Genomic DNA, 14,158 nt, shown 5'->3' with positions numbered 1-14,158 from the left:
TTTTTGCATAATGAATCCTTACCAACTAGCTCAGCTTTCTGTCATTCTGAGCTAAGAAGGATGGTGGCTTGATGCACACCATGCATCTTCCCACGTGCCCCATGTTGGAGATGACCTGATCGAATGAGCTCCTTAACGCTGTAGCATTAAAACTTCCTTTCACTCCCAATTTTCGAGCCTATAGAGCGGGCCACTGGAAGCCAAGGCAGGCAGAGCCAGCAGAAAATCCAACATGGCAGCATCCAAGATTGGGTAGCATAGCTCGGAACGAGCGTTTTAGTCTGGAAAATCGAACTTTGGGGACTGAATTCCTCCGAAAGATTGGTCACGAGAATTCATTAGCTTTATGGGATCCCTGATGGTGCATATATGAAATTCAGAATATCCATTATGTATGAATTTTTAGAGTCCAAACAATCCGTCGGCTACTGCATAGTAAAATGTTCATCTGCAATTTCAATGTAACCAAATTTTACTGGTGTAGTGAAGGAAGACTGGCAATAAATGGAATGAGCGCCAGTGCTCAAATTGTTGAGTTACACATGACTGTTTGCAAACATACCTTTTAAATTGCACACCAGGTTGGCAAAAAGCGGCCGGCAAAATGGAGCAGCTTTGAATCTAGATAACATGTAAATTATACCGTCATTACATTGATGTTTAACTGTATTTCAGGGACAACAGCAGGCATGGTACTCATACATACAGCCCGCACTGTCTAATGCTTTCAAGATCAGACTTGCTAGTGTGCAATGCAGAGGCCGAAATGGGAATGGTGATGTACATTGCCAAGAGCCAGAAATGTTCCTTACATTTTTCACAATTTTGTAGTCAGGGAAATTTTCATGATAAATACGCTGGTTCTTGTGCGCTGTTCACCTGTGTAACTAAATATGCCTGTCCTTCTGATCAGCAGCAATGTATCAGATTTCAAATCAGTGCACTGGCTTCCGGAAGCACTGAGCACACAAAGATGTAGTATTCCCTGCCTGTGGCTCCACCTACCTTGGCAAATGTTGTCAGTAGTACTTGTGGCAGCTCCTCAGAGTTGAGAAGCATGTGACGTAAGCAGTGGCCAGTTCCACGCACTCCACCAATCACAATGGGCACCTGCAAATGCAAAGAACATTCAAGTTAATGCACCTTGAGCCAAGTCAGGGTGGCTACCAAGTTGACATTTCTAAATTCCCTGAGATTTCCAAGTTTTCCCCAAGTGCCTTTGCGAAATTCCCTGAATGACACACAACTTCATCGTTTTATGTCAAGACAGGTTGACATCATGTTGCCTGATCCTATCACTCTCTAGTAAGCATGTCAAAAAATGACAAACGACTTAACCCAGTTTGAATAGTAAGGAGCAGTGTTTCATTTATTCAGAAAGAAAACCAAAGTCTGGGGTTAGTAACATACACAGCGAATAAAATATCTTTAAAAAATCGCCACATTGCAAATCGAGTCCAACATTCTCAAATACGAATAAAAACGAGATGCATAGAGAGGCTAATATGTTCTAATATGAACTATTTCTATCAACTGATAGCAAGCTCTTGGCATGAGGCCTGAACTATGTCCCAAGCGAGATTCTGTCTCAACAGTTGGTATGTCAACGTTAACTATCCTGACATACTCTCAGCCCACGCAAAATGCCTCAGTGTTGCGTTTCACTGCTTTAAAAAATTTTTGGTTTGGATGAGGGACACCTGCACCTTGGTGTCAGCCAACACTTGTTTTTTTAGCTTAAGCTACTTCAAAGAAGCGGTTGCACATGCCTCCTTTCCCATTCATTCCTCAATGCGTAAGTCGTTTTTGATCCCGCCCTACTTCTATCACGTGTTCGCCCCACGGACCATTTGAAGCATCCTCTTAGTTGTGCAGTCAATGCCCGATTTTTCGGACTCCCTAGCGGCTACGAAAACGTCTGAAAAATCGGGCAGTCTGAAAAAATTAATGCATGTCTTTTACTGCCCTTAAGGGCACAAGTCGCCAAAGACGCACCCAAAAAAGCTCTAAGCGCCTGCCAGTACACTTATTAGGCATGTCGGTGCTCGTACTGTGACAGGAGATGGCGGGTGCACGTGTGCATAATTAATATAATACATATATAATTAATATTAATACATATATAAATATTAAAGTGGAAAGTTGGGCGAGTTGGTATACATTCATAACGGGAACAGCGCGAACAAGACGATGACGGAGTGAAAGGACACAGGACGAGCGCTGACACAGGCAGTGCTCGTCCTGTGTCCTTTCACTTTGTCGTCGTCTTGTTCGCGCTGTTCCCATTATGAACATATTGTCACGTGGTGGTGACGTAGAAGAACACAGTAGCAATACTGTGAACGAGAAAACTAACTTTTATTGGGCGAACTTGTGCCCACAAAACAGGCTACACTTATAGCACAACGATAGCGGCGAACACGCTCGGCGATCGTCGAAAATCTGCCCAGCGGGTCAAGCGCGTCGGCTTTTATACAGCAGCCGTCGAATGTTCCAGACTAATCGCTGGGACCCGCGCGTATTCCACAATGTTCTACGCCATTCGCGTCAGGCGATGAAATCAGATAACATAAGGTTCGGCGACAACAGACAGCCGGGTAGAATCATCGATAACTTTCCAGAAACGTCGGATACATGCAGGCGCGTCCGTCGCTGTGCGATTACAGTTGTTAAGCGGCGAAACGTGGTCGCCCGATAAAGATAAGTACACGTGTCATTACCCCCCTCTTAAAAAGCATCGCCCCGATGCTGCTAACAAATGAAAGTAACAAAGAAAAGCACTCGTAGCAAAGAAAACAACAAACTAAGGAAGTTCATCAGCGTCCGTAAAATGGTTTAAGGCGCACCACGTGGACCACTTCAGATCGTGCGCGGCGCCGCTGTGAGTGCGAAATGCCGTCTGGCACGACCTCATAGTCTAGTGCGCCAATACGTCGGATGACCTTGTAGGGTCCGAAATAGCGTCGCAGCAGCTTCTCACTGAGTCCTCGCCGGCGTATCGGGGTCCATACCCAAACACGGTCGCCGGGCTGGTACTCGACGAAGCGTCGTCGGAGGTTGTAGTGTCGGCTGTCGGTACGCTGCTGGGTCTTGATCCGTAGGCGGGCGAGCTGTCGGGCTTCTTCGGCGCGCTGGAGATAGGTAGCGACGTCAAGATTCTCTTCGTCAGTGACGTGCGGCAGCATGGCGTCGAGCGTCGTCGTCGGGTTCCTGCCGTAAACCAACTTGAATGGCGTGATCTGTGTTGTTTCTTGCACCGCCGTGTTGTAGGCGAAGGTGACATACGGCAGGACCGCGTCCCACGTCTTGTGTTCGACGTCGACGTACATCGCTAGCATGTCGGCGAGGGTCTTATTCAGCCGCTCCGTAAGACCATTCGTCTGCGGATGGTAGGCCGTTGTCCTCCTGTGCCTTGTCTGACTGTAGTTCAGAATGGCTTGAGTGAGCTCCGCTGTAAAGGCCGTTCCTCTGTCGGTGATGAGGACTTCTGGAGCACCATGTCGCAACAGGATGTTCTCGACGAAAAATTTAGCCACTTCGGCTGCGCTGCCTTTCGGTAGAGCTTTAGTTTCAGCGAAGCGGGTGAGATAGTCCGTCGCCACGACAATCCACCTATTTCCGGAAGCTGATGTCGGAAACGGTCCCAACAAGTCCATCCCGATCTGCTGAAAAGGTCGGTGAGGAGGCTGGATCGGCTGTAGTAATCCCGCTGGTCTTGTCGGTGGTGTCTTGCGTCGCTGACAGTCGCGGCATGTCTTGACGTAACGGGCGACATCGGTGGTTAGGCGCGGCCAGTAATACCTTTCTTGTATCCTCGATAGCGTCCGGGAGAAACCGAGGTGCCCAGCGGTCGGATCGTCATGTAGGGCGTGCAGTACTTCTGGACGTAGCGCCGACGGAACAACAAGAAGGTGGTTGGCGCGGACTGGTGAGAAGTTCTTCTTCACGAGTAGGTTGTTTTGAAGCGTGAACGAAGATAATCCACGCTTAAATGCCCTTGGGACAACGTCGGTGTGCCCTTCCAAATACTCGATTAGGGCTTTTAGCTCCGAGTCTCCTCGTTGCTGTTCGGCGAAGTCTTCCGCGCTTATTATTCCAAGGAAGGCGTCGTCATCCTCGTCATCTTGCGGCGGCGGGTCAATGGGGGCGCGGGATAGGCAATCGACATCTGAGTGTTTTCGTCCGGACTTGTAGGTTACAGTGATGTCGTATTCTTGTAGCCTGAGGCTCCACCGTGCCAGCCGTCCTGAGGGGTCTTTTAGGTTAGCTAGCCAACACAACGCGTGATGATCGCTGACCCCCTTGAATGGCCTGCCATATAGGTAAGGGCGAAATTTCGCTGTGGCCCAAACGATGGCGAGGCATTCCTTTTCGGTTGTAGAATAATTGCCTTCTGCTTTTGACAATGATCGGCTAGCGTAAGCTATCACGTGTTCATGTCCATCTTTTCTCTGGACTAGGACGGCACCGAGGCCTAGGCTACTGGCGTCAGTGTGGATTTCGGTGTCGGCGTGCTCGTCGAAGTGCGCAAGTACGGGCGGCGACTGCATGCGTCGTTTGAGTTCTTGAAATGCGTCGCCCTGTGGCGTTTCCCACTTGAACTCGACGTCACATTTAGTTAGCTGTGTCAGCGGCTCAGCGATGCGTGAAAAGTTCTTGACAAATCGCCTGTAGTAGGCACACATGCCAAGAAATCTACGCACTGCCTTCTTGTCGGTGGGCTGCGGGAACTTTGCAATGGCAGCTGTTTTCTGCGGGTCGGGGCGTACTCCGGATTTGCTGATGACATGGCCTAGGAATAGAAGCTCATCGTAAGCGAAGCGGCACTTTTCTGGCTTCAGAGTGAGCCCTGATGACTTGATGGCCTCTAGTACTGTGGCAAGCCGCCTAAGGTGATCGTCAAAATTTTCGGCGAATACAACGACGTCATCCAAGTAAACGAGACAGGTCTGCCACTTCAATCCTGCTAAAACCGTGTCCATCACGCGCTGGAACGTTGCAGGCGCCGAGCACAGTCCAAATGGCATAACCTTGAACTCGTAGAGGCCGTCTGGGGTGATGAAGGCGGTCTTTTCACGATCTCTTTCGTCGACTTCTATTTGCCAATAGCCAGACTTGAGGTCCATCGAGGAGAAGTATTTAGCGTTGCAGAGCCGATCCAATGCGTCGTCTATCCGTGGGAGAGGGTATACGTCCTTCTTCGTGATCTTGTTCAGACGACGATAATCGACGCAGAAACGAAGGGTTCCGTCCTTTTTCTTCACCAGCACAACAGGAGATGCCCACGGGCTTTTCGACGGCTGGATGATGTCGTCGCGCAGCATTTCGTCGACTTGTTCTCTTATAGCTTCACGTTCTCGCGGCGAAACTCGGTAAGGGCTCTGGCGAAGTGGTCGAGCGTACTCCTCGGTGATTATGCGATGCTTGGCGACTGGTGTTTGTCGAATCCTCGATGACGTCGAAAAGCAGCCTTTGTATCGCCGAAGCAGACTTCTGAGCTGCTGTTGCTTAATCACGGGGAGACTTGGATTAATGTCGTAGTCTGGTTCGGCAACCATGGTCGTCGGGGTAGATACGGCGGAATCCGAGAGGACAAACGCATTGCTGTTTTCCAGAATTTCCTCGATGTATGCGATCGTCGTGCCCTTGTTGATGTGCTTGTACTCCTGGCTGAAGTTTGTCAGCAACACTTTCGTGTTTCCTCCGTGCAGTCGAGCGATCCCTCTTGCGACGCAAATTTCACGGTCTAGCAGTAGACGTTGGTCGCCTTCGATGACACCTTCTAAGTCAGCGGGTGTTTCGGTGCCGACCGAAATAACAATGCTGGAGCGAGGCGGGATGCTCACCTGATCTTCGAGCACACTCAAGGCGTGGTGACTACGAGGGTTCTCCGACGGTATCGCATGGTCTTCCGACAGAGTTATTGACTTCGACTTCAGGTCGATGACTGCGCCGTGTTGGTTGAGGAAGTCCATGCCGAGAATGACGTCTCGTGAACACTGTTGGAGGATAACGAAGGTGACAGTGTAAGTCCGGTCGTGAATGGTAATTCTTGCCGTGCACATTCCAGTCGGCGTTATGAGGTGTCCTCCGGCGGTACGAATTTGAGGGCCTTCCCACGTAGTCTTAACTTTCTTCAACTGGGCGGCGATGTGTCCACTCATGACGGAGTAATCAGCCCCTGTGTCGACTAAGGCGGTGACTGCGTGGCCGTCGAGAAGCACGTCGAGGTCGGTCGCTCTTTGTCTTGCATTACAGTTCGGTCTTGGCGTCGGATCACGACTGCGTCGCGTTGACTTGTGGCTGGTATGTGACGTCGTCAGGTCGTCTTTCGTCGTCGCATTCTTTCTTTCCAGACTTCGTCGGGACGGCGGCGTGTCGTTATGTCGTCGAGGTAGTTTCTTCGGCGTCTTCGTCGGCGGCGGAGGATCTTCGACAGTTCGACGGACAGCAACCGCACCTCCATCGGTTGCTGCTTTTAGTTTTCCGGATATGGGCTCGCTGACCGGCCCCGAGCTGGGCCAGTGTATGGTCGGCGTTGCGGCGACAGGTAGCGGCCTGGTGATGGTGAACGCGACGGTCGTCGAGAACTCCACTGAGTAGCCGCGAGGTAGTCAGCGATATCGCGAGGGCGTTCACCTTGCTGCGGGCGCGGAGCGTTGACGGCGAAACCTCGCAGTCCCATTTCCCGGTATGGACATCGTCGGTAGACGTGACCCGCTTCCCCGCAGTGGTAGCAGAGCGGGCGGTGGTCAGGAGCGCGCCAAACGTCGGTCTTCCTCGGGTAGCTCCGCTGGGCGACGGGTGGGCGCGCTGTCGGCGGCGGCGGCGCTGGTCGACGGAATTGCGGCGTTACAGGGCCCTGGCGCGGTCGCTGAGGAGGGCCTTGACGGCGTACGACGGCGGCGTAGGTCATCGCTTCGGGTTGGGGTTGCGGTAATTGAGGTTGCACCTCCGGAACTCCAAGCGACCGCTGAACCTCATCTTTGACGATGTCAGCGATCGAGGCCACTTGAGGCTGCGACGACGGGAAGATCTTCTGAAGCTCCTCTCGTACGACTGCCCTGATAGCCTCGCGCAGGTCTTCGGAGGCCAGTGATTGAACTCCGGCATAGTTTGTAGCGTTGGTGCGGCGGTCGAATTGCCGGTTTCGCATCTCGAGTGTCTTCTCGATGCTAGTGGCCTCGCGAAGAAACTCGTCGACAGTCTTCGGTGGGTTTCGTACCATACCGGCGAAAAGTTCCTCCTTAACACCACGCATTAGTAGCCGGACTTTCTTTTCCTCGGACATTTCCGGGTCGGCGTGGCGGAATAGGCGGCTCATTTCTTCTGTAAAAATTGCGGTGGTCTCATTTGGTAGTTGCACCCGGGTTTCTAATAGCGCTTGGGCTCGTTCTCGGCGTACGACGCTTGCGAATGTCTGCAGGAAGCCGCTTCGGAACAGCTCCCAGGTCGTCAAGGTGGCTTCTCGGTTCTCGAACCACGTCCTGGCAGCGTCTTCCAATGCGAAGAAGACATGTCGCAGTTTGTCGTCGCTGTTCCACTTGTTAAAAGCAGCGACCCTCTCGTATGTCTCAAGCCAGCTTTCCGGGTCCTCGAACGTTGAACCGCGGAACGTCGGAGGCTCCCTGGGCTGCTGCAGCACGATGGGAGATGCTGGGGCTGCCATTGGGGTGGACTTGGTGGTGATCTTCCTGGTTTCAGGCAAAAGTCCGTGCTCCGGGGGCAGTTGTTGAAGACGGCGGCTTGCTCGATGATCCGGGACTACGTTGGTGCTGTCTTTGAGGTCCGGGCTTGGATCACGGTTTGTCGGGGGCGTCCGGTACATGAACGCACAGCACCTCCACCAGATGTCACGTGGTGGTGACGTAGAAGAACACAGTAGCAATACTGTGAACGAGAAAACTAACTTTTATTGGGCGAACTTGTGCCCACAAAACAGGCTACACTTATAGCACAACGATAGCGGCGAACACGCTCGGCGATCGTCGAAAATCTGCCCAGCGGGTCAAGCGCGTCGGCTTTTATACAGCAGCCGTCGAATGTTCCAGACTAATCGCTGGGACCCGCGCGTATTCCACAATGTTCTACGCCATTCGCGTCAGGCGATGAAATCAGATAACATAAGGTTCGGCGACAACAGACAGCCGGGTAGAATCATCGATAACTTTCCAGAAACGTCGGATACATGCAGGCGCGTCCGTCGCTGTGCGATTACAGTTGTTAAGCGGCGAAACGTGGTCGCCCGATAAAGATAAGTACACGTGTCATTATATAAATAGCCCACAGACTCGACCTGTGAACTTGCAAGTAAGTCGCATGTGGATTCAGCCTCGCATTTATCCGCTACACTAAGGAAAAACTGGAATAGCACACGATTAAGTTTGTCTTGCCCTTTTCTTTGCCTCTTGTTTATGTTTTTTTGCACTGTTCGTCACATTTCAGACCGGAATACATACCAGCTTGCTTAGCTTTCTGTGCTGCAGACTTGCTTGACAGGGACTCGCGCCAACCCATACTAACTTCGACTTGCTAAGACTTGGACTTGAGTGCCACAGAGGCTTAAATCAATTTTTCTCGTGCATACCCTTAAGTAAGAATGAGTTTATTTATTTATTTATATTTATTTATTAGTATACCCTCAAGACCCAGAGGGCGTTACAGAGGGGGTGGGTACAATGCAAATACAAAACAAAACAATAAAAGGAATTTACAGGAAAAAAACAACAGTTTGCAGCTACACCAGTAAGTGTTGAGCAACTGCAGACTTGAACAACGCTTGGTCCTCAGTGGCAGCGATGGAGGGGGGAAGGTGATTCCACTCTCTACTTGTCTTCGGAAGAAAAGAATGTAAGGAGAGATTAGTGTGGCACAAAGGGACGGCTACCTTATTTGGGTGGTCAACACATGATGAAAAGTAAGGAGGTTCTGAGATGAGGTCCTGTCGAAGTACTTGATTATGAAAGAAAATTTTATGAAAAAGCAAGAGGCGTGAAATCGTTCCTCTCATCACCAGGTCTGGAAGGTTAAGAGTGGATTTCATCAAGGTGACACTGGCAGTACGAGCAAAATTATTAAGTATAAATCAGGCTGAACGGTTCTGGACCGATTCTAACGTGTCAATTAGCGTTGATTGAGCTGGATCCCAGACGGCTGAAGCGTACTCGAGCCTTGGACGGATTAATGTTTGATATAGCTGTAGTTTAAGGTGTGCTGGTGCTTGGCGAAAGTTTCGGCGAAGGTAACTAAGCGTACGACAAGCATTGTTAGTAATGTAGTTAATGTGAGAGTGCCATGATAAATCGTTCGATATGTAAACACCAAGATATTTGTAAGTACTAACCTGCTCTAATTTAGCTCCGTTCAAGGTGTACGTAATAGGTTAACCTATGGTTAACCTATGGTTAACCTATGGTTAAACCTATGGTTAAAAAATTAACCTATGTACGTAAAAGGCTAACCTATGGCAGTGACAACTTCATCTGTTGAGGAGAAGATTCGGGTCTAGGCATGTACAGTCAAACCTCGATATATCGAACACGGATATATCGAATTATTGCGTATATCGAACAATTTCTATATCAGATGGAAAATCGCATGCATTTTTAATTCTTTATTTCGAACGGGGCCGGATGTAAAATGGATATATCGAACTCCGCCGCCCCAGACCAAGTGCGCTCTGTTGACAGGAGGCGAGCTTTCCCGCAACACTCTCGAAGATAGCGGCGGCGCGATCGGCGTACCAGACTACTGTGTACGACAGCTGCCCACATCGGTTGCGCCGAGGGTGCCATTTGAACGTAGCGGCGTACACACGCGGCGGCTTGGAGCCAGCATGGCCGCCTCGATCACGCGCGCACCTATGCGCGCACGGCGGGGCAAGCCGCCTCGATCACGCGCGCACGGCGAGGCTTGCCCCCGCCAGTTGGAGCCAGTTGGAGTGCTTTGTTGGTGCTGAGCCACACATCATGTGCATTGCGGACTTCGTTGGCGGTGACGACAGCACCGGAACAGTGGCGGAGTTAACAGACGTGGATATCGCGGCAGAAGTGACTGCTGAGCGGCCAAACGAAGACGCTGCCGAGGCTGATCCAGCAAGCGCTGATGTTGCCCCGCTCCCAACTGCAACTGAGGCTGTAGCTGCTTTGGCCGTTGTACGCCGCTACTGCGGCGCAATAGAAGGCACTGGACTGTCCCTTGTGGACCGTTTGGACTATGTTGAGGACGCCGTGGTCAAGCACGCGGTTGCCAATATGAAGCAGGCTACGCTGCTTCAGTACTTTCAGCGAACAAAATAAATACTTTGTTTGAAGCTTCATGCGCGTATCTATTGCGCCACGATTGGTTCATTGATTGATTTGCGCTAGTTTTTGACGCGTTTTCTACGTGATTTTATATATCGAATTCCGGCTATATCGAACTATTTTGCGATCACCGCGCTGTTCGATATATCGAGGTTCGACTGTATGTGAATACAGCTGTAAATGTGACCATTATGTTTGCACCTCTTCAAGACAAACTTGGTTAGGATGATTACCCTCTAAGACAAGCAGTTTGGGATGTCTGTTTGATTTACATAAATTTATGGTCAATTGTCTTAAGAACTTTACATCAAGATTATGTAAGGTCTTACCAGGTTACTCTGAAAGAAAGTACAGTCCACTTCCACTAATTCGACCCTGGCTAGACTGACGAAATTGGTCAAATTAAACTAGAGAAGAGAGAGAGAGAGAAAGAAAAATGGGACGCATCGCTTATTTATTGGCAGCACTGTCGACTTCCGTTAATTAAACTCCAACTAATTCGATCCCGACCGAAGGTCCTGACTGATGCCCATACATTTCTATGGGCAAACTATGGTTATTTCAATCCTAAAATTGGCCTTCACCAGGTAATTCAAACTTCACCAGTCAGCACACACATGCTCAACTCCTATAGTGACCCTGACCCCTTTGGTGGCCGCGTCTGTCTCGGCAAAGTTTAGGGGACAATGTATGTGTTGAGCACACGTCATCTCTCGTCAATGCCTATTTTCAGCCTGCCATAGGAATATGTTCAAGTAATAACTGTAGCTCACTATGCCTCATTATGGTATTTACTGGATTTGCCTTTCTTGTTTGTGTTTTCCGAAAAAATTGGGCAGGAAATTGCCTGCAAAACCAAAACCGCATTAGCAGCTTTCATATGTTTCACTGCACAATGCCCCAACCACTGGCACGCGTCGGCAAGCTTTGGCACGCACCGACAAGCAAATGGTTTGCTTCGCGTTGGTCGGAGGAAGAGGGCTTGCAACCAGTGGACACAAGCTCTGACGCGCGCTGAAGCTCGCTCCTCGGCTGCGGCACACTGTTGCTGGACTATTTTGTCTTCGTCCGTCAAGGGTGGCTCCGCTAAGGGTGGGCAAATGCCTTAGCTGTGTTACAAGCGTCGGCGTATAAATAGGGTACACTTCTAACGTATCAGTGTAAACGTGGCTGCTATCGTTGCCGCTCGGGATTTGTTGCGTGCCCACGAGTGCAGGCGAGAAGAATCGAAAGGCGCCTTTTTTGTTGTTCTTGTTGACCACAACCATTATAAAGCCTACACATAATAAAGGCAAGTTTGGTTGTAGCTTTTTTTTGTCATGGAAGTGCAGAAAGTGATGAAAGGAATGAAATTGGGCATCTGCTTAAGAATGTTTGGTGCGTGCAGACTGCTTGGTTTGTTTTGAAGAGTCGTTCGCGTAGCATTCGACAGATGGTAAGCACGATCATTAGCTAGACTTGGCACAGGACATATCGTTGCGGCAAGTTCGGGGTGCGATCATTACACAGGAAATTTTTAAAAATCTAATTTTGACGACAAAATTTAGGGGTGCGATCATTACGCGAGTGCGATCATTATGCAAGTAAATACAGTATTATTCATTACTGATACGGAAGAAACTTTCAATGCACATAATGCACTCGCAAGAAGAAAAAAAAAATTTTATTCGGCACGTTCGACTTGCTCCGCCGGCCGTCATTTTTGTTTTGGCGTCCCGCACTGTCACAGTGGCAGCCATCTATTTGTTGACCAGTTGTCATCCCCCAGCACAGGCAGGATGAAAAAAAAAAATGTTTCTTGTCGCGGAAAATTTAACTTGCATAATGATTGCACCCCTGAATTTGCGTCAATTTTCTTTCACAAAAAAGCGTAATCATTATGCGAATAAATACAGTATTCGTAAAGAACTTCGCACCCGTCCACGCCAACTATCTTCCTGTTGTCCCCTCAGCATTGCCTCTAGAGGTACTGCACGCCCTACATGACGATCCAACCGCTGAGCACCTCGTATTCTCCCGGACACTATCGAGGACACAGGAAAGGTATTATACTGGCCGCGTCTGACCACCAGCGTCGCCCGTTACGTCAAGACATGCCGAGACTGTCAGCGACGCAAACCCCAATAATAATGCCAGAGGGATTACTACAGTAGACTGGGCCTCCTTGCCGACCATTTCAGCAGACCGATATGAATTTGTTAGGGCCTTTTCAGACGTCAATATTGGGAAATAGGTGGATTATCGTGGAGGCAGACTAGCTCAACCGCTTCGCCAATACGAAAGCTCTGCCGAAACATAGCACAGCCGAAGTGGTGAAATTCTTTGTCCTGAATATCGTGCTGCGACATGGTGCCCCAGAAGTCCTCACCACCAACAGAGGAATGGTCTTTACAGTGGAGCTCACCCAAGCCATTCTGCAATACAGCCAGACAAGCCACAGGAGGACAACTGCCTACCATCCGCAAACGAATTATCTTACGGAGCGGCTGAATAAGACCCTCACCGACATGCTAGTAATGTACGTTGACGTCGAGCACAAGATGTGGGATGCCGTCCTGCCCTACGTAACCTTCGCTTATGACATGGCAGTGCAAGAAACAACTGAAATAATGCTGTTCAAGTTGGTTTACGGAAGGAACCCGACGACGACTCTCGACGTCATGCTGCTACATGTCAGAAACGAAGAAAATGTCAATGTCGCCGCCTATCTGCAATGCGTCGAAGAAGCCCGACAGCTCGCCCATCTGTGCATCAAGAGACAGCAGAGGACTGACAGCCGGCACTACAATCTTCAACAATGCTACGTGGAATGCCAGCCCGGCGACCATGTTTGGGTCTGGACTCTGATGCGCCGACGAGGACTTAGCAAGAAACTTTTACGGCACTGTTTCGGATCCTACAATATCATCCGACGCATTGGCGCACTGGACTATGAGGTCGTACCAGACGGCAATTCACTATCGCACCGCCGCCGCACACGATCTGAAGTTCTCCACATGGTGTGTCTGAAGCCCTATTATGCCAGCTGACGAACTTTCTTATTTCTTTACTATATCGGTGTTATTGCTTTTCACTTTTGTGTTTTCAGCACCGATGGTTTTTAAGAGGGGGTATTGACAGGTGTACTTTTATCTTTTACCGGTGACACCTTTTCACAGGCCAAACAATGTTAAACCTTGTATGGGATGCACCGGCACGTATCGGAAGTTTCTCGAATGTTATCGATAGTTCTATCCATTGCCTGCTGTCACCGAAGCTTCTGAAATCTGATTGTACGAGCGACGCGAATTGTGTATACTTTCTGGAAGACATGCAGGCATCAGTGATTGCTCTGGAAACTTCAATGACTTGTGTATAAAAGCCGACGCGCTTGACCCACAGAGAAAGTTTTCGCTGAACGCCGACTGTGTTCGTCACTATCGTTTTTGTGCCCACTTGGTTTTTGTGGGCACAGGTTTGCCCAATAAAGAGTTAATTTCGTAATTCACAGTTTTACCACCGTGTTCTTGACCGTCACTACCCTGGGACAATAAAATTCACTCCCGACACTGCTGACTACTTACCCGGTCGGCAGTCATGTACTTGATCAGTGTCTTGACCACCCGGTCTCTCCAGTCGTCTGTGAGGATGCGCTCGGGAGCTTGTTTGAGCGCCACCGAGAGTGTCACACTACAACCATGCCTTAATGTCCAGTCCTCGCTAGGATCATCGCCTGCATAACAGAGGAATATTTGCACTGTTTGTTCACCAAACTTTGACTGTCTTCAGCAAATTCACTCAGTGTTTCAATCTGAAACTTGACTATTTGCTCGATCACATACTCATTGCAAGGCTCAGAGAATCAGGCTTCTGAG

The 14,158-nt window shown here is 49.7% G+C and overlaps 1 protein-coding gene across 1 annotated transcript in view; it reads right to left on the bottom strand.

The window, feature by feature from the left end:
- l(3)80Fj (lethal (3) 80Fj) overlaps positions 1 to 14,158 on the bottom strand; it is a 378,408-nt gene that overhangs the window by 16,300 nt on the left and 347,950 nt on the right. The window contains exons 51-52 of the mRNA XM_050172680.3: positions 13,868 to 14,016; positions 1,006 to 1,110 (exon numbers count right to left, since the gene is read on the bottom strand). Of these exons, the coding sequence (XP_050028637.2) occupies positions 1,006 to 1,110; positions 13,868 to 14,016 (254 nt within the window). The remainder of the gene's footprint in view (positions 1 to 1,005; positions 1,111 to 13,867; positions 14,017 to 14,158) is intronic.

Source organism: Dermacentor andersoni, chromosome 3 (assembly GCF_023375885.2).
Source record: "Dermacentor andersoni chromosome 3, qqDerAnde1_hic_scaffold, whole genome shotgun sequence".
Classification (NCBI taxonomy): Eukaryota; Metazoa; Arthropoda; class Arachnida; order Ixodida; family Ixodidae; genus Dermacentor; species Dermacentor andersoni.
This window is presented reverse-complemented; position numbering and strand designations above follow the sequence as displayed.